Source organism: Stegodyphus dumicola, chromosome 9 (assembly GCF_044657685.1).
Source record: "Stegodyphus dumicola isolate Sdum_Otavi_A_Nest chromosome 9, ASM4465768v1".
In the NCBI taxonomy this organism is placed as follows: Eukaryota; Metazoa; Arthropoda; class Arachnida; order Araneae; family Eresidae; genus Stegodyphus; species Stegodyphus dumicola.
This window is the reverse complement of record NC_140776.1, coordinates 46091824-46111782: the sequence shown is the minus strand read 5'-3', so window position 1 is coordinate 46111782 and position 19959 is coordinate 46091824. Positions and strand designations below refer to the sequence as shown.

At 32.8% G+C, this 19959-nt stretch overlaps 1 protein-coding gene across 2 annotated transcripts in view; it reads right to left on the bottom strand.

The window, feature by feature from the left end:
* The window catches only part of Trm1 (tRNA methyltransferase 1), a 71338-nt gene that overhangs the window by 34327 nt on the left and 17052 nt on the right, over window positions 1-19959 (bottom strand). For both annotated transcript variants that reach the window (XM_035350345.2, XM_035350344.2), the window contains exons 5-7: window positions 13863-13975; window positions 11094-11242; window positions 5539-5622 (exon numbers count right to left, since the gene is read on the bottom strand). In XM_035350345.2, the coding sequence (XP_035206236.2) occupies window positions 5539-5622; window positions 11094-11242; window positions 13863-13975 (346 nt within the window). The remainder of the gene's footprint in view (window positions 1-5538; window positions 5623-11093; window positions 11243-13862; window positions 13976-19959) is intronic.

The following is a 19959-nucleotide window of genomic DNA, read 5'->3' as shown; positions in this document are numbered from 1 at the left end:
AACTTAAACAAATCAAATGCTATCAAATACTAAATACAAAACAAACACTAAATACAAATCAAATACTAAATACAAAACAAACACTAAATACAAATCAAATACTAAATGCAAATCAAATACTAAATACAAATCAAATTAAATACACATTTAAAAACAAAAAGGACCATGGTCTGATACTATTTACAATTACTTACATTATATACTATGGCCATAGTAATGAGCCTGTCGTAAGAGTTCGAAGACTCACGGATCCGAACCACGACGTCATTCGTGTTCAGGCTCCTGTGTCGCATCTGGTCTTCATTTTCTCTGTCGCCAAGTTGATTTGCTTTCGTGCAGAACGGTGCATCCCCTCAAACCGGGCCTGGGCATCTTGGATGTGTTCCTCAGGTGATGAAGGCGCATCCGTAGGGCGACTAAACAAGCGGTCACAAGGCAGACGAAGGTCTCGACCAAAGAGCTTCTGAGATGGAGAATAGCTGGTAGTCTGGTGTTTCTTTTCGACCCTGGTATGATTTCGGCAGCTTCCCGAGCTGGATCTTTCGGACAAGGCGTCGACATTTCCAGGCGAGGATCCCTTTTGAGGATGGATAGTCATGCCATCAGATGCTGGAAGCAGTTTGTTGCTTTTCAAGTCTAAGGAAAAATTGTATTTCCTTAAAAAGTCCAATCCGAGTATGCATGGATCTGTGATATCCGCCACATAAGCCGTGTGATGGTAGGCGGCACTTCCAAACGTGATGCTTACGTTTAACTTCCCAGTTATGTCGATCTTATCACCAGACGCAATCTGAAGGGTAACACAGGATGGCGTCCAAATAAGTTTATCTTTAAACTGTTCAGCTAAATCTTTCCTAATGATGGAAACATTAGCTCCTGTGTCAATGATCATATTGCAAGGAACTCTATCGATATTCCCATTAATGGACAGTCCGTTACTGTTGCCACTCACTGTATAAATTTTAAGCGCTTTAAAACAAGGTTTCTCATTCTCTGGTACCCTCTGTTCCTCGATATGGTCATTCATTTGTTTCCTGCATCGTTGCTGAGAAATGGTCTCAATTTTCGTCCCCTGGGGTGTTCTGCAATTCCTTCGTACGTGGCCTTCAGTTCCACAGTTCCAGCATTTTGGTTTCTTGTCACTCCTTTTTCGTCCGAGAGCATTTAATTGTCTGTTCAACTCGTCTGTCTTATTTTCCGTGCTCTGAGGAGTTCTGCAGTTCCTTCGCACGTGGCCTCCAACACCGCAGTTCCAGCACTTTAGAACTGGTTTCTTTTCACTTCTGTTCCGTCTCAAGCCACTGACTTGTCTGGTAAAATCATCTGTTTTATTTTCCGTACCTCGGGGGGTTCTGCAATTCCATCTTATGTGACCCTCACTATCATATTTCCAACAACCTTAGAGCCACTTTGTTCTCGCTCCTACTACGTATCAAATCGTCAACTTGTCTGGCTAATTCATCTAAATGAGCCATCAGTTGATCCCCTGGCTCGTGGACTCGCACAGCTCTGACTGGGTAGCAATCTCGACGGGTGGCTTGCTGGGCTGCCTCCAATTTCATGGCGTACACTAAAGCGCTTTTCAAGTCTTTAACATCCGCCATTCGTAGAGCCTTCTGTATTTCGGGATCCCGGATGCCATCGATAAAGTACTGCAGGGACAGGATTTCCCTTGTTTCTGTCGGGCACTCTGAAAAGGCGTGATGTGACAGCCTTTCAACATCCGTGGCGAGCTCCTGAAGTGTTTCGGTGAGCTTCTGTTGACGGGATTTTAATTGGAGCCTGCTGTAGTCTTTTAAACATTTCTCGCTGAAGCGCAGCTCCAAAGCGCCGGATAAAGCTTCGAAGTCAAGTCTTTGGTTTTCTGGAAGCGTCTGCAGGATATCCGCTGCATCTGCTCTCAGAGAAGCGGCGAGATGACAGGCCTTAGCTTGGGAATCCCATCCATTCGCATCCGCCACGATAGAAAACTGGGTCTTATACACTTGCCAGGATGTCTTCCCATCATATGTGGATAGCTTCAGAGATGGACGAGCAGGCATCGGTAAGAATTTAAAATCATCACTCTTGCTCCCAGCCATCGCTACGAATTTCTTTAAAGTTTCCAGTTCTTTGGCAACCGCAAAAACCCGGTCATCAATTTGTTGTTCGATTTGTTTTTGAACGGAACAAACTCTTCCTTCTATTTCTTCTTTAATGGAAGAAATATTTTCCTCAATTTGTCCCACTTTATTCTCAACCACATCTATTCTGTCTTCCATAGCATTGAATTTGGTTTCTATTATGCAGGCAATTTCTCTTTTCATTTCGTATTGATTTTATTCAATCTTGACTTGTTCAGCTTTTATTTCTTCTTTAACAGATTCCTTAACAACTTTTATTTTGTCTTTAAAAGTTAATTAACCAGCTTGAATGGCCTTCATCTCTTCCTTAAAAATTCTTGGCCCAATTTCATTTGTTCCTGTGCCGTTTTCATTTCTTCCTTGAGGGATTCCTGGCCCAATTTCATTTCTTCTTTAACGGACCTTTGACCAGCATCCATTTTCTCTTTAATTTCTTCTTTAAAAGATGTTTGGCCAGCTTCCATCTTTTCTTGGAACGCAGCAAAAGCAATAATGAGCTGTCTCAATTGTTCTTCCATCCCTCTTGTTATTCGCATTCAAATCCCACTTCTGACACCAAAAATTGTTGCGTGCGTACGGGTTCGTTATGAAATGAATGCACAAGTCCGATGAAAAATGAACAACAATTTATTATTATCACAACAAAAATGCTTAAATTTTCTCAAATTATCATGCAGTATTACAATAGCTCACAGTAGTTATCTTTTAACTACTCAAATGTACAATAGAACGTAATTCAAAACAGCTAAAGAACGCTAATCCGCGAATTCGCTACAATCAACAAGAACAGTTTTCTAAACAACAACAAACTAAGCAACTACTACAAACTGAGATGTTTTCCTCCTTTTATAATAATTTAAAATCACGCGCTAGAATTTTCCAGTACTTTCTCGAAATCAAAAAGAGATATTTATTTATTTAATGCACGCGCTCTTGTATTTTCAATTTTCCGGCTTAGCTTTCTTTTAATATTCGTCACGCGCTGCACTGCGCGAGAAATAAAACCATTTAATTTATAATTGAACTAACATTAGCTTTTTAAATACCAAATTTGTAACAATATTTTTACTTTTCTCTCACCAATGGACTATAGAGAACAGTTAACAAGGTTTACAAAACTCGACATTTTCCAACATTTCCATAACTTTGACAGCAGTATTTACACATGTAATTGATAATTAATACATTGTTTATTTTTATGCATTTGTTAACTGACTACAGTAAAACTCATCAAAGTTATATATTCCAACATCATGTAAACATGGTTTGGATTACGAAACAGCTTTCTTTAAACAAGTTATCCCCTTTCTATTTTGTTTATATTAACTTTTCCATTTTCAGTCAAAGCAGCTAGTATTGTATCACAAATCAATGATAAAATGGTGCCAAAACAATATATTTTTGTTTTGCCTGCTATTGAAATTGATCATATTCATTTTGGAGTTGATAGTTTAGTGTACCTATGCATCTCTTTCTCTTTTACTTCATTAACTTTTATAAACATTACAGTTTGTTCCTTTAGGAGACAAAAATAAGTACCCCTCTCTAAAAAAAGAAACAAATTTGAAAGGATTTAGATTATGATGTCACACTGGAGGGTTTTTTATGTTGTACCTCAGCTTGCAGATTATCAGTCTGCTCTTGGACTCACCCCTGTGAAGAGAACTTTTTTCCCCCTTTTAACTTTATTACTGAACAGTGCATTCTTCACATTTATGTCAACACAGGTATAAATTCAACAGATAATTCAACAGTAAAATCAGAAATTTTTAAATTCCCAGTAGAGTGTTAAAGTGCTGTTATACATTTTCTATTCCCTCTCCCATTCTTTTGATAGTTCAGCATATCAATACTCAGTTTTCTTAGTACAATGACTTACACAGTTTTCCATGTCTTTTTATAATTAAAAATTCAGTAAGAAAATCACAAGATATTTAAAAACAGCAAATCTTTAGAACTCCTGACAGTATTAAGTGTTGCCATACTTTTTTTATATTTCCTTTTATTAGCTCTTATTCTTGTATTACTTATATTAACTCTATAAAAATTATACATGGCAAAAAAATTTGGTGGAAACATCCTTTTATTTGTAAAGTGATGTAGCCAAAACATGAGAATTAAGACTAATGGTACTTTGATGCTAACTTACATATTCTATGAAAATATTAAATGACTGCATTTTTCTTTTTATAATTTTACCAGGAGAAAATCTGAGAGACAACAATTTGGGATGTGATCTATGGATCTTACAGCCCTCTTCCCTTACCACCAACCTCTCAAGAGGATTTCAACAATGTATTTTGAATGCCCCTTATCACATAGACACTACATGTTCACAAACATCCACACCTTCACTGGGATTTGAAACCATCCCTTCAAAACAGCAGTCAGCATCACTAATCATTATCCTGCCTGGATGGCTATGATTCAAACAAGAACAGATAGAAGTTAGGCCAGCACTTCTATATAGTACCACAGATTGATGTTTTGCTGGACCTAGCTAATAGACACCATCGATATTTGGCTAAGATAACTACTTCCATGGGAGATTCTAGAACCCTGAGCAGCCATCTAAGAGATGACTCCCATTGTGTCTCTTTTTATTTTACTTGTGCATTTACTATTATTTCCCTCTATTTATTCCCTATTTTCTTATTAGGAATGCCATTTAATGTCAATTTCTATATCATGTTTTATCTGTATGGTTTCTATATGGCATTTCATCTGTGTAATAACATAAACTTAGAAATACTCATCTGTAAACATTGAGCATAGAAAGTGATTATTAGAGTGCTTTTAAAGTGTATTAAAATTATACTTCATATAATTAATTTTCTGCAATTTAAGTTACATGACATTCAAAATGATTTCTCTAATTTCCAAAAACTCTGTTTTTAAAGTTTAAAAACAGAATTATTAACAGCACAACATGTAAGAGAAAATGGCCCACTTTTGGATCTACTTTATAAAAGCTCTACAAAGCATCCTGTAATCCTATGAGCAATATGATATGTTTGAACTCATCTGATCTTAATTTACTTTACAGCAATATTGTGATTTATGAACTCATCTAGAGTAGTGAGAAATGCTAGTAAAAATAATGCTGAATGTTTTGCTATGGATGAACTCAAAAGTAACCCAACTTTTTAAAACAATTTTCTAGTTTTCTAATTATTACACAATTTAAATTTAACATCAAAATGAAAAATTAGCTTTAAAAAACAAGTCTCTCATCATCAAAATGCAAAGAATAACATATGAACTATTAAAAGATCCTGAAAGACTCGCACTTTCTTTCATGTGTAATTAATTCTTCACATATTTATATACACTTAAATCAGATGCATGTTCATAAAAATGTCTGATGAATTAGATTTTTATACAAAATATACAATATAGGAAAAAGGAAACAAACCCCTTTTCAGTTTTCACTCTGTTACCAAGTTGCTGCAGGTGAAATGATCCACATTCGGAACAAACATAGACCATAGCCAATTTGCTGAAAAAAAATTTTCATAATTATAAATGCAAGATGCTTTTTTTTATATTTTATTAATATTCAAAAGTATAAAATTATACACCCACTGAATAACATTTTGAATAGTTAAAATATATTGTGTCAAAAAATTACATCGCCTAGAAGAATCTTTCTATAATAAAATCTCAGCAAGTACCTCTCAGCCAGCCAAATGATATTAAATACACAGCCATTGAGTCAATGCAATCATTCTAAGCACATGGGAAATACACTCACTCATAAAACTGTCAGACAAAACAACATGAAAGAATTTAACTTATGAAATATCACAGAAAGAAAGGAGGGTAAAAGAAAGGAGAAAACATCACATTCTAAAATACTATGGTAGGAAACCTGAAAAAAAAAATTCAGAGTTTTAAAACATTATCACAAAAAACATTGCACAAAAACACTTAAAAATAAAATATTTATAAAACATCACATGACAATAACATCATTGACTTGCATTTTCAGATTTTAAAAGTTTCAAATTTTCTTCACTTTTGCAGTAAAAGCACCTGTGAGCATGAGACAAAATGAGGAATATTTTTCTGTATTATATGAAAAAATTTTAATACATTAAAAGAAAAGGGTAAGTTTAACAAAGATTTGATGCTTTCTACATTAGTTTAAAATTCCGTTAACTATTATTCATAGTTATAACTTCTACTCATTTCCTGCTTAAATTTCCTTCTTGATTTTTCGGTAACAAGTTTATAGTTAATACAAAAATCAGAAGTAATATACACAAAAATGTTTTTTATTCTTCTCATACTCACAAATTATTGCAGATTACTGCTGATGATACATATGAAGTTTTTAAAATCTGATAATACATGTTTTAAATGTTTTGCTTTTCCTACCATGGCATATTAAAACCATGAAGTTTCACCAATGTTTTATGTTCTGCCACAATGCTTTATGCCATAATGTTTTAAATCTGTAATCTTTTCTCCTTGCTTTCTCCGTGATGTTTTTGTTGCGATGCTTTAGGCAGTCACTGCGAAATATACAACTTGAAACACATGTCTGGTACATTACCTAATCACTGAATTAATTTGGACTACATATTTTGCAGCATTGTGTACATTAAATACAAATGCATTGAATACACCACAAATTATGCAAATTCAACACAGAACACATACCTAATATAATCTCGTCAGGATAATAAACACATATTGACAAAATCCTACTGTCATAGTTACAACAATGCCATCTGAAGGCCTTTTATAGCAAGATAATACCACTAAACTACCAGTGTTCAGTAGTTTTACTGCTCAGCTTGTTGGCATAACACTTTGAAGTGCATGGGTATGTAATGTAAAAATGTCTTTTGGATTTCAGTTCAGTTACTGCTTGCTTCACACTTTATAAGACTCAACCCACATCAAAGCCTCTTTGAACATTCAGAGATATGAAAATCACTAGGGACAAGGTCTGGTGAATACAGCAAATGGAAAAGATGCTGAAATAGATTTTACATGACTAAAATATATTACCTGTACTCAGAAATTCACAATGCACTGTTCAACATTTAATATTTCTAAATTTTAAATATTAATGATTTACAATTAACCCTCTCTCATATCATAAGGTGTAATCAAAATGCATGAAGAAAGTATGTATATTGAAATGCATAGACAACATGATGATTATTAACTCTGTGAATGACACAACTACCTTTATCCGGTCACGATATTTTTTTTTTATCATTTATTATATATTAACCTATTATTTAAAATATTTTGTTTTCTTATTTTTTTACAATGATCAAACTTTAATGAATGAAAGCCTATGAAAACGAAGACTAAAATAGCAAATTTACAAATGTTGTTAATATATTGTTACGAATTTGGTATCTAAAAAGCTAATGTTAGTTCAATTACATATTAAATGGTTTTATTTCTCGCGCAGTGCAGCGCGTGACGAATATTAAAAGAAAGCTAAGCCAGAAAATTGAAAATGCAAGAGCGCGTGCATTAAATAAATAAATATCTCTTTTTGATTTCGAGAAAGTACTGGAAAATTCTAGCGCGTGATTTTAAAATCTTATAAAAGGAGGAAAACATCTCAGTTTGTAGTAGTTGCTTAGTTTGTTGTTGTTTAGAAAACTGCTGTTGTTGATTGTAGCGAATTCGCGGATTAGCGTTCTTCAGCTGTTTTGAATTACGTTCTATTGGATATTTGAGTAGTTAAAAGATAACTACTGTGAGATATTGTAATACTGCATGATAATTTGAGAAAATTTAAGCATTTTTGTTGTGATAATAATAAATTTTTGTTCATTTTTTATCGGACTTGTGCATTCATTTCATAACGAACTCGTACGCACGCAATAATTTTTGGTGTCAGAAGTGGAATTTGAATGCCAATAACAAGAGTGATGGAAGAGCAATTAAGGCAGTTGATCTCAGCCTTTGCCTCGTTGAAAGAAGATATGAAATCTAATCAGGAAAAGATTGAAGCAGGACAGGAAAAGATTGAAGCAAGACAAGAAGAGATGAAAACAGAAATTACCTGCATAATAGAAAATAAATTTGAGGTTATGGGAGGCAGAATAGACGCGGTTGAAATTAAAGTTGGACAAATTGAAGAAAAAGTCTTTTCTGTGAAAGAGCAAATAGAAGACAGAGTTTCGGCAGTGGAACAACAAATAGGTTACAGAGTTGATTCTGTCAAAGAAGAAATAGAAGGAAGAGTTTGTTCTGTTCAACAACAAATCGAATCCCAAATTGATGATAGGGTTTCTGCTGCCCGTCGCCAAAGAAGTTGACAGCCTAAAGAAGTGCATAGCGATTGCAGGAAGCAATTCTGAAAGTTTTAAATTTCTATCTATGCCTGCTCGCTCCTCTCTGAAGCTATGCACATATGATGGGAAGACATCCTGGCAAGTGTATAAAACGCAATTTTCTATCGTTTCGGATGCGAATGGATGGGATTCCCAAACTAAGGCCTGCCATCTCGCCGCTTCTCTGAGAGCAGACGCAGCGGATATCCTGCAGACGCTTCCAGAAAACCAAAGACTTGACTTTGAAGCTTTATCCGGTGCATTGGAGCTGCGCTTTGACGAGAAATGTTTAAAAGACTACAGCAGGCTTCAATTAAAATCCCGTCAACAGAAGCCCACCGAATCACTCCAGGAACTCGCCACAGATGTTGAAAGGCTGTCCCACCTCGCCTTTACGGAGTGCCCGAGAGAAACGAGGGAAATCCTGTCCCTGCAGTACTTTATCGATGGCATCCGGGATCCCGAAATACAGAAGGCTCTACGAATGGTGGATGTTAAAGATTTGAAAAGCGCTTTAGTGTATGTACGCCATGAAATTGGAGGCAGCCCAGCAAGCCACTTGTCGAGACCGCCACCCAGTTAGAGCTGTGCGAGTCCATGAGCCAGTAGATCAACTGATGGCTCGTTTAGATGATTTATCCAGACAAGTCGATGCTTTGATACGAAGTAGCAGTGAGAACAAAGTGGCTGTAAGATGTTGGAGATGTGGTTCTGAAGGTCACCTACGACGGCATTGCAGAACTCCCCAGAGCACGGAAAATAAGGCATACGATTTAAACAGACAATTAAATGCCACAGGAAGGCAAAGGACTGACAAGAAACCAAAGTGCTGGAACTGTGGAGCTGAAGGCCACGTACGAAAGAATTGCAGAACACCCCAAGGTACGGAAAATAAGAGCATTTACCAGCAACGACGCAGTAAACATATTAGTGACCATATCGAGGAACGGAGGTTGCCAGATAATGAAAAACCTTGTTTTAAAGCGCTTAAAATTTATACAGTGAGTGGCAACAGTAACGGACTGTCCATTAATGGGAATATCGATGGAGTTCCTTGCAATATGATCATTGACACAGGAGCTAATGTTACCATCATTAGGAAAGATTTAGCTGAACAGTTTAAAGATAAACTTATTTGGACGCCATCCTGTGTTACCCTTCAGATTGCGTCTGGTGATAAGATCGACATAACTGGGAAGTTAAACGTAAGCATCACGTTTGGAAGTGCCGCCTACCATCACACGGCTTATGTGGCGGATATCACAGATCCATGCATACTCGGATTGGACTTTTTAAGGAAATACAATTTTTCCTTAGACTTGAAAAACAACAAACTGCTTTCAGGATCTGAAGACATGACTATCGATCCTAAGAAGGGATCCTCACCTGGAAATGCCGACGCTTTGTCCGAAAGAACCAGCTCGAGAAACAGCCGAAATCATGCTAGGGTCGAAAAGAAACACCAGACTACCAGCTATTCTCCATCTCAGATGCTCGATACGTAATGTAAATAATTGTAAATAGTATAAGACCATGGTCCTTTTTGTTTTTAAATGTATATTTGATTTGATTTGTATTTAGTATTTGTTTTGTATTTAGTATTTGATAGCATTTGATTTAAGTTAGTTATTGCATTTATTGTTCATGTTGTTTGATATTGTGATGTAATGTTTATGCCTCAGTTGCATTTATGCCACAGTTGTAAGTTTAGCTTCCTGTCCAGGAATTGTACTGCCCGGGACGTGCAGTCCTTGTGAAGGGGGCAGTGTTACGAATTTGGTATTTTAAAAGCTAATGTTAGTTCAATTACAAATTAAATGGTTTTATTTCTCGTGCAGTGCAGCGTGTGACGAATATTAAAAGAAAGCTAAGCCAGAAAATTGAAAATGCAAGAGCGCGTGCATTAAATAAATAAATATCTCTTTTTGATTTCGAGAAAGTACTGGAAAATTCTAGCGCATGATTTTAAAAGCTTATAAAAGGAGGAAAACATCTCAGTTCGTAGTAGTTGCTTAGTTTGTTGTTGTTTAGAAAACTGCTCTTGTTGATTGTAGCGAATTCGCGGATTAGCTTTCTTTAGCTGTTTTGAATTACGTGCTATTGGACATTTGAGTAGTTAAAAGATAACTACTGTGAGATATTGTAATACTGCATGATAATTTGAGAAAATTTAAGCATTTTTGTTGTGATAATAATAAATTTTTGTTCATTTTTCATCGGACTTGTGCATTCATTTCATAACGAACTCGTACGCACGCAATAATATGTTGCTCAAAAAATAGTAGATCTTTCTGAGTAAATCCAAAATGACATGCCACTGAGAAGGTCAGTTAAAAGGAAAATGGGAAAAATGTAACAAAAAAAGACATTTAATGCATAATAAGCTTGAAACTTGTGTCTCTAGAAATCTAAGGTGCATAAGAATTATTTTCTCTCACTTCCTCAAATGAATATGCTTAAATAATATTAAAAAAACCTGAACTATTATTTGAAGACTACAAATACTTTGAAGAACATTTTTATCCAATATATATTTATCCATTTTTATCCAATATATATATATATATATATATATTGAAGAACATTTTTATCCAATATATATATATATATATATATATATATGAATAAATATTGACTGCAGATGTGTATCAAAATGCCTTACCACACACTTTGTTTTACAATAATTGGGCTGGTATAAACTCTGACAAAAACTCTGACATAGAAATCCACACTCAAGGATAAAACTGGCTCGATGTATCTTCCATATCTGTTAGCATGTGATTCAATTGATTGGAGAACAATTCTCAGTGCCTGTAAAAACAAATCTGTAAATAAGCACCATGCAAACAAATCCATATTTTTTATTAATTTACTTTTGCTATATATTGACAGAAAAATAAAAACTTTTCTTATTCTGAATTTTAGCATAAATTTAAAATGACTAACTTTTTGAGTATGATTAATTAAAATTCCAATAAATTCTTAAAAATTCAAAAATTCTTTTTCTTTTTTTGCCCTCCATGTAATATAATAAATGAATAAATCAAAGAATAATAATTAAATGTAAGATGTCAGCATAGTAAAATATTTTAAAGCATTAAATTTTTATATGAATGTTTTGCTATTTATTCACTAATCACAAGCTGAACACACACAGATAGCAGGTTTAACTGGTTATTGAGCTCTGCTTTTTCTAATAGTTTATTATAAAAATTATTCATCATTTTTTACTTCATTTTCTTTTCTTTCAAAAACCATCACGTCACATAACTTCAGTATGAGAAATTAACTCTTCAATTTCAGTACATTTGAAATGGAATTCTCAAAACCTTGAGTCAAACCCACTTGGTTTTCTAAAATAAATGTCATCACAAAATTGAAGGATTAGCTACGGGTAATCCCCTCACTCCTGTACTTGCTGACATTTACAAGCACTATTTTAAGGTCAAATTAAATGTAAAACTATTTTTTTTTTATCTTTGTATTTGCTACGTAGATGACATTTTTGCATTTTTTGATGGGAATATAGATGATTTATCCCAGATATTATCTGTTATAAATTCAATTGATTCAGCTATCGAGTTCACTTTGAAAACTGAATCTGATAATATCCTTCCTTTCCTTGATATTCTTATAATCCCCAAAGAATCTGATTCCAGCATTACTGTTTATTGTGAACCTTTTATGTTTGTCTGCCTCCCCATGTTATGTCATGTCAACCAGCTAAGCAACAAATGGCTTCTTTTTACTATTATGTATTTTGCACCCTCAACGTTTGTTCTTCAAAATATTTGTTTACTAACAAACTCAGTTACTTGAGATCAGTTGCCAATGACAGAAAATTTTTTCCATAGTCATTGGCGAAAATCCTGCTGTCAAAGAAGTCATTTCGCTGCTAGAAATAACATGAATATTGTTGTTTTTCCATTTCATCCTTCTGTCAGTTACAAAATTGCATGGATTTTCAAGAAGTTCAATTTTGAAGTCATTTTCTCGCTCATAAATAAAATTCGTGGTTTGATTTTTAAAGATTTCATTTCTCACTTTAATTTTTGTGGAATTTGTAGTATATTTTGTCAGTGTGGTTTGAGATATATTGGCCAAACTAAAAGAGTGTTAACATTTTGCATTAGGGAACATGAATCTTACGTCCAAAAAGAAGAAATAAATCATCAATGGCTAATCATAGTTGGAAATTTAATCACAGACTTGAGGTCTTCAAAATTTATCCAAAAAGCTTCCTCAGTTGGTGAATTAGATTCCCTGCTTGAAACTTTTCACGTTCACAAAGATTTATCTTGTTTAGTTGATAACAGTAACTTCAATCTAATCTTTCTTAGCACTTTTCATGTTTCTTTATCATTTCTGTGGACAGATGGCTATACATTCTCATTCGCTTTACTCCTTTGCCTTTTGTATAAAAACAGTTGTGGCTCTTCCCTTCTTTGCAAAATTTCTCTTCTCCTGATGATGATGGACCTGCACCTGTTCATCCTCAAAATCAATAGACTCTTAATTAAATCTACGTCAATCAGAAGGTATGACGCTTTTCCTGATTTTATAGTCAGTTACTTAATATTTAGGCCATTTTCCTTAAAATAAAAACAGAATTACCTTTAAAAACCTGAACTATTTAAAATAACAAATATTTTTTACATCTTCAGACACATAATTCAGAAAATCATTTCTAAAATCTTTTCCATTATAAAATAATGGTAAAATTTTTCTAACCATAAAAAATATCAGTTTATTCTTTCAGTAAAGGGTTCAAAACAGAATGCCATATTTAAAAAAAAAATTTTTGTTAACAATATGACATAAAAAGGACTACAAGGCTACAGTGTAAAAAGCACTGAAAGTACAGATTAAAACTGAGGATCTGTTCTAGTATTTCCAAATAAGTTCACATCAGGATAGTCTCAAAGCATAGACAACATAGGCCTACCAATTTTTGGATGGTACCATAGATGTTGTTTTCACAACTGACAAATAATAGAAATATATTTCATTTTGAATTATTGATGTGTTTAAGTTACATAGAGTGTCAATTACACTAATTGCTTAGGAAGCCCAAACTGCACAGCTGGCCTTGTTGTGCATGAGTGAAAACCAGATGAAATACAACAGGTATGTAGTGGAGTAAAAATAACAGGGAAGATCCAATATTTCTTAGTTGCGAATATAACTTATGTGAACTTCAAAAACATGGAATATAAATATTTTGATAAGAATAAATAATCAGAAATTGCTGTATAATTTGGTAAATAATGCAGAGATATCAAAGTACCTTTTCAAAAGGAGAGAAAAACTATGAAAATATTCTTTCTACATGTAAAAAAGAACATTAGGGGAAACAAATGTTCATTTAATTAATTACATATTGTTACAAACATTGAAACTTAGGTAATAAAATACAAGGAAAATATTTTACCATCTCATGGCAATTGCCAGTTTTCATAGAAACTGCCCCATACTTTGCATGGCAAGCTTCAGAGCCATTCCCACATAAAATAGCCATGTCTGTACATGTTATCATCAAAAGGCCTGAAAATAAATAAAATAATAATGAAGTGTTTTATTTTTTTTTTAATTAGACTATAAATTTCAGCACTTTAATGATTACCCTAGCTCACATTTTCTTCACTATAATTTTTTCTCATCAAGACTTTTTTCGCAACAAAAAATCTCCAGAGAAATTTTGGTAATCCTTAGCCATTTCTTACCTGTAACCTTTTTTCTCTATAAAAAGTATATTTCTGGCGACAAGCAGCTGCAGTTTGTCTTCTAAGTTTTTAGTATATCAGCTTTGTTTGCAACATTTTTTTTTTTTTTTGTTTCAACAGCTAAGCATTTAATTAATAATGAGAGATTTAGCTAATAGAATTTGCAGTGGAGCCAGAAGTTACATATAAATAAATAGGAGTTATTAAAATGTCATTAGTGATGTTTTTTTGGCAACAAATTCTTGGGGCCCAAAAATTACAGGGAAGAAAATATGAGATGAGATAAGCAATAATGAGATTCCTGTGTTTCTACATTAGGAAAAAAATAATAATATATATAAATTCCTTCTCACAACCAATTCAAATCATGGGATAAACACCTTAAGTTAGATTAAACTTTTTAAATGACTTTTAAAATATTGAGAAAATTAACCAAGAGAATTATTCTAACTTGACTAATTAACTAAATTACATATTTAAATTTAATCATGTAACTTAAAAACAAATCAAACCCCACAAATTTTGAATAGGAATTAAACTACACAATAAACAGAATCAGGATTACTTTAGAATTAGCTACAGACAAATGTTGTTTCTAATGTTATCTGCTATGGAGATGTAAACTGAGCTATATATTTTGATAATTTTCTTTACATTATATCTACAAAATATACTAATCATTACTTCTTTCCAATTTATTACAATCATAAACAACACTAATTAAAAATTATTATGGTATTAATATATATAGATAAAAAAAATCGTTGTAGAGAATATTAGGTTATTTTGAAGCCGGAAGAAGATGTGAAAAATAAGCAATGCTTTTGCCGGGGCTTGAATCTCGGACCTCTCGATACGCACCGAGCGTGCTGACAATTACACCACGAAGGCATGCTAAGAAGGCGGGAGAAATACTTTATAAAGTAAAATAAATTATATATAATCTACAGAATTTTATATTAATTTTTTTTATTTTATGATATTAATTATGCATGTATTAAATTTAGACATTATGCTTATTACTTTTCCCTTCATTTCTTTATTGACACATTTCCATGCAAAAAAGCATTTTAAAAAAATTAAGTTTATACTTCAGTAGTTATATGAATGAAAACATTAAAAACAGTTTTCCCTTGTTTTTGAATTAAAAATACAATTAATTATTACTCATACAAGAAATAAAATGTGTTGAAAAACAGAATTGTTGTGTGGTATCAATTAGTTCTACACAGCCACCAGAGGGCATCACCTATGCGCCTGCAGCAAGAGCGAGGTGAAAGAGGAGATGACATATAGACAGATGTTGATTCCACGCGAAGATGGAAACAAAAGAACTTTACAATTATAGCGAGTGCAAATAGGCAGCAAGCCAAGCAGCTATTTAAATACAAAGAGTGATGCAGAACTGTATTTATATCTAACAAGCGCAAAAGAAGGGGCAACGGCACTGTTATTTAATTCAATCTGTAGCTTTCTTATATATTTCATTAAAAGTCTGTGGCGTGGAAGTGTTACTTACTTAAGGATATCATCTTCAACTCCCCACCCACAGAAGATCTGCGGGAGTTCACTTATATGGAGTAGTTAACTTATTTTACATAGCTTAGCATTTTATATTTATTACATATCTATAAAAACTTTTAGCTACAACTTAATATTTCAATTTGATATGTTCTTATCTTAAATCTTATCTTATCCAGAAAGTATATTTCTGGCGACAAGCAGCTGCAGTTTGTCTTCCAAGTTTTTAGTATATCAGCTTTGTTTCCAACATTTTTTTTTTTTTTTTTTTTTGTTTCAACAGCTAAGCATTAAATTGTTTGTTTCTCTTAATGCAGTATACAACACACTGATGAGGATATTTGCTTTTTTCTTTTTCAATAGAAAAGATAAGTTCCAAGAAATGCCAGTCTTTCAATCACAATGGATTTTTTTCATTTTTACTTCCTCCGCCGAAGTAAAAAGGAAGTACTGTAATCGCGAAAAGTTTCAGGCAACATATTTCAATGAAAATATCCATTTTGACCGCTATCGAATGCAATTTAGCGATGTTTTTGCATGATATCTGTGGGTAAGGACAGAATAAAAGACACCTTTCCTCCAAAAAAATTATAAAACTGCTTTAAAATTAATTCTGAAGGGAATTTTTTGTGGCGTCCGTACGTACGTATCTCGCATAACTCAAAAACGAGTGGACTCAGAACGTTGAAATTTTGTATATAGGACTGCTATAACATGTAGATGTGCACCTCGTATTTTAATTGCAATCAGCCGCACCAAACATATATAATATATTTATATATATATCCACTCTGTTACCCGGCTCAGTGATCTCAGTATCTTTACTCTTATATGTTTGTAAATTGTGCATTTTTTGCTTTAAAAATGATTGAATTATGTTGTTTTTATCTTTCGGTTAAGGTTTTTATGCCTTTCGTAATTCTGGAAACAATATTTGTACAATTATCAACAATTTAAAAGCTGTTTAAGTGTGGTTAAGTTTTAAATAACATGGCGGACATATTTGTTTACATTTGAAACAGCAGAATTGTAGATTTGTTGTCAATCTAGAGAGACTAAGCTTCGCAACACAAAAATTACGCCTTCATTTATTATTGCGAATTAAATCATGCTTAATCCTTTCTGGAACTTTTTCGAGGAAATAAGTGTTTAAGATTTACTTCGTAATTTTAATGCAGATATTTTGAGTTTTTATGCATTTTTGCCTTGTCGCGAAGTGAGAGCTGAATTAATTGAATGAAAAATACTAAAACGTCTGTGAAAAACTGTTTCTTTTCTCTTTTGTTTGCTTAATTTCTTTCATACATCGTTTTAGCTTTATTATAGTATTTGAATAGAACATGTGGCAATGATAATTCTTCAAATAATATAAATTTTGTGCATTCAGAATGTCGTTATAGTAAACAAATATAGTGAATTTTAAAGAGTGCGTTTATTCTATTGTGGTATCTATCGCTGTCGACGAAGTAGATTTAATTCAATCCAATCAATTTAAATGAAATTCAAGAAAAAATGCGTATAATTTAATATTCCGTACAAGGAAGTCATGTGGTGTACACATCAGATTTTTTTATAATAACTTGCAGCATAACACCAATGCAAAAAACACATGAATTTCATTTAACATCATGGGCAATCAAAATTTTCAACATAAATAGGGACATAGGTAATTTCCCAAACATCTTCAAAATGATCTTCAAAACTAATTTTGTCATCCCAAGATCAATGAAAATCCAAAATGCTTCTAGATTCGGTCTAGATATTTCAGTATTAGATATTTCGGTCTAGATATTTCAGATATTCTAGATTCTTCTAGATATTTCAGTAAATTTTCATAACCATTGAAACGTTCAAGCCTTCCCAGTCACTGCTTTCTCTTTCTGAATCCCTCAACTTGCTTCTTCTGTTTTCCATACTCAGTTAACACACAAAATTTAAACATCCAAATTACAATAATATAATTTAGAACTATATTATATGATTTTAATTATAAGATCGAAAAATCTTAATAATTTACAATGGAACTTTGCTAGCAAAATATTTAGTAAATGAAACAAATTGTATCAAAAAGAAAGCATGTATTTCACTACGAGTTCAAGAGCAAAAATTAAACAAAAACCTAAAATCTCACCCATTCAGTTATATAATGCCATCTACAAACAGAAAATAAGTTTAAATTCAAGAGTTGAAAAGTATAACTTTGGAAACAAAATGTCCACATATGGGCAAATCCGCTGCACAAAAATATGCTGAACATACAATAAAACCTGTTAAGTGGTTAAAATAAGGAAAGGAAGGCATGTACTTCAAATGGAGGATATCCCTTAGTTCCCAATTAAATCTGCAATTCCTCATGGATGAAATGGTCGATGATTAGAATGTAAGGCAGCAAAATGCAAAACCTAGTTTCAAATTAGCAACCCTCAAAGTTGCAAATCAGAATACAAAGGCATTCAACCAAAACACATACAGCAAATTCGATCAGCAATTTAAGCGAATACTTTTTACTTATAATAACATAGAGCAAATGAAAAAATTTCCTTCAAACATAATTTAGAATTTTATAGATTAATGAGGACAATAGAATAACAGACATAAAAGACTTTCAAACAACAAATTTTAAAAAAAAAAAAAAAAGTGGAAAACTGCACTGCCTTAATTTTCAATATCTATTTAAAATTAAATTCTCTATGGAAATATTTACGGATATGATGAAGTATGAAGTATTCAAGGCAATTTCTATAATACATATGATGAATTGATAATAAAAAATGAAATATAAAGTTCAGAATTTTAACTTCTGTATCTAATCAATCTGAACTAGTATTACCCAAAACTACTATATAATGTGTTAAATTATTTTTCTTAAAATAAAATTAAGACAAATTTAAAGTAAATTTTTAAAATTCATCTTCCAAAGTTAAACTATAAAAAGTACAGATTCTGCTCGTTTACCAGTTACGCTTTTCTTTTTATCCACAGTAAACACTTAAACTTGATATTAGTATTTTTTTATGTTTGTATACTAGCCACTATCCACTGATATATCAATAAAAGTACCACTATTGACTCTTAATCCCTGCACGCATTCAGCAACTCTAGAAGCTGTTTGGATTCTTCCCGAAAGATGCGATTTTTTTTTTTTTTTTCCTTTTTTCTGGAGAAAGAAGGTTTAAAAATGGTAGAAATTGCTCCTTTTTTATGATAATTATTATTTTTACTGTTTAACTTTTAATGTCAACCTCAGACAAATTAGAACAAGCTCACATTTACATTACACCCCTTTTTAAAAAAATATATATATATATAATCTTTTTTTCAAAGAAAGTTCTTTGGAATAGTGTTTATTTCTCTCATGCTAATTTTCAGAGAAAGTTCTTTGGAATGGTGTTTATTTCTCTCATGCTAATTTTCAGAGCATTTTGTATCATGCATTCACTGGGTTTGCTGAGAAATGAAGCAGAAGCATTTCATTATTTCCAGGCATGCGATACTTTGTCAAAAAATGTTGAGTATTTTTATTCTCAATGAAACGATACACGATGGTAAATATACAATGGAAATATAATATTAGCAACTGTTGAGAGAGTGTTAAGAGTAACAGCTGGGAACTAGTTCCAAAGAAACCACTTGCCTTGCTATTTAGGTCAAAGGCAGAGAAAAGCTGCAGGTAGCAGAACATCAGAACACCTTGCATTAACTTACTTAATCATCAAAAGGCGCAAGGGCACTAACTTAGACTACGAATATGGCATTTAAAGACAACAATAAATATTTGTTTGGTTGCAGAAAAAAATTTGGATTTCTGATATCTGGTAGAATGTAAATTTCATACTTTCATAAAATGAACATGTTCCTTCTGACAACAGCGGTAAGTATAAGCGGTAAAGTCACTGAACACTGGTAGTTTGATCCGTGATTCAATTATCAAATATTCGAGGTTCAAAAATTCCAGCAAACAGGTGGCTGCATGGTTTTTTTTTTTTTTTTTTTTTTTTTTTTTTGCTTTTCCCCATGTGCAACGTGGGTTTGAGCCAGTTCTCTTAGAAAGTCCTTCACAAAGGCATCCCTCAACTTAGGCAGACAGCCCTCGAGAACTATAATGTAATTAAATAAACCAAAGCAAACTGATCACAGTATGAAAGAAATCAACCATCATGGAGTGTTTGTTGAGTCTCCAGTTATGTATAATCATAGTCAGACTTGATTTTCAAACTATTTTAATTTCAGCTCACTGTTGAATAATGGAATAGCACTGATTTGCTTCTGTTTCAAGAGAATATT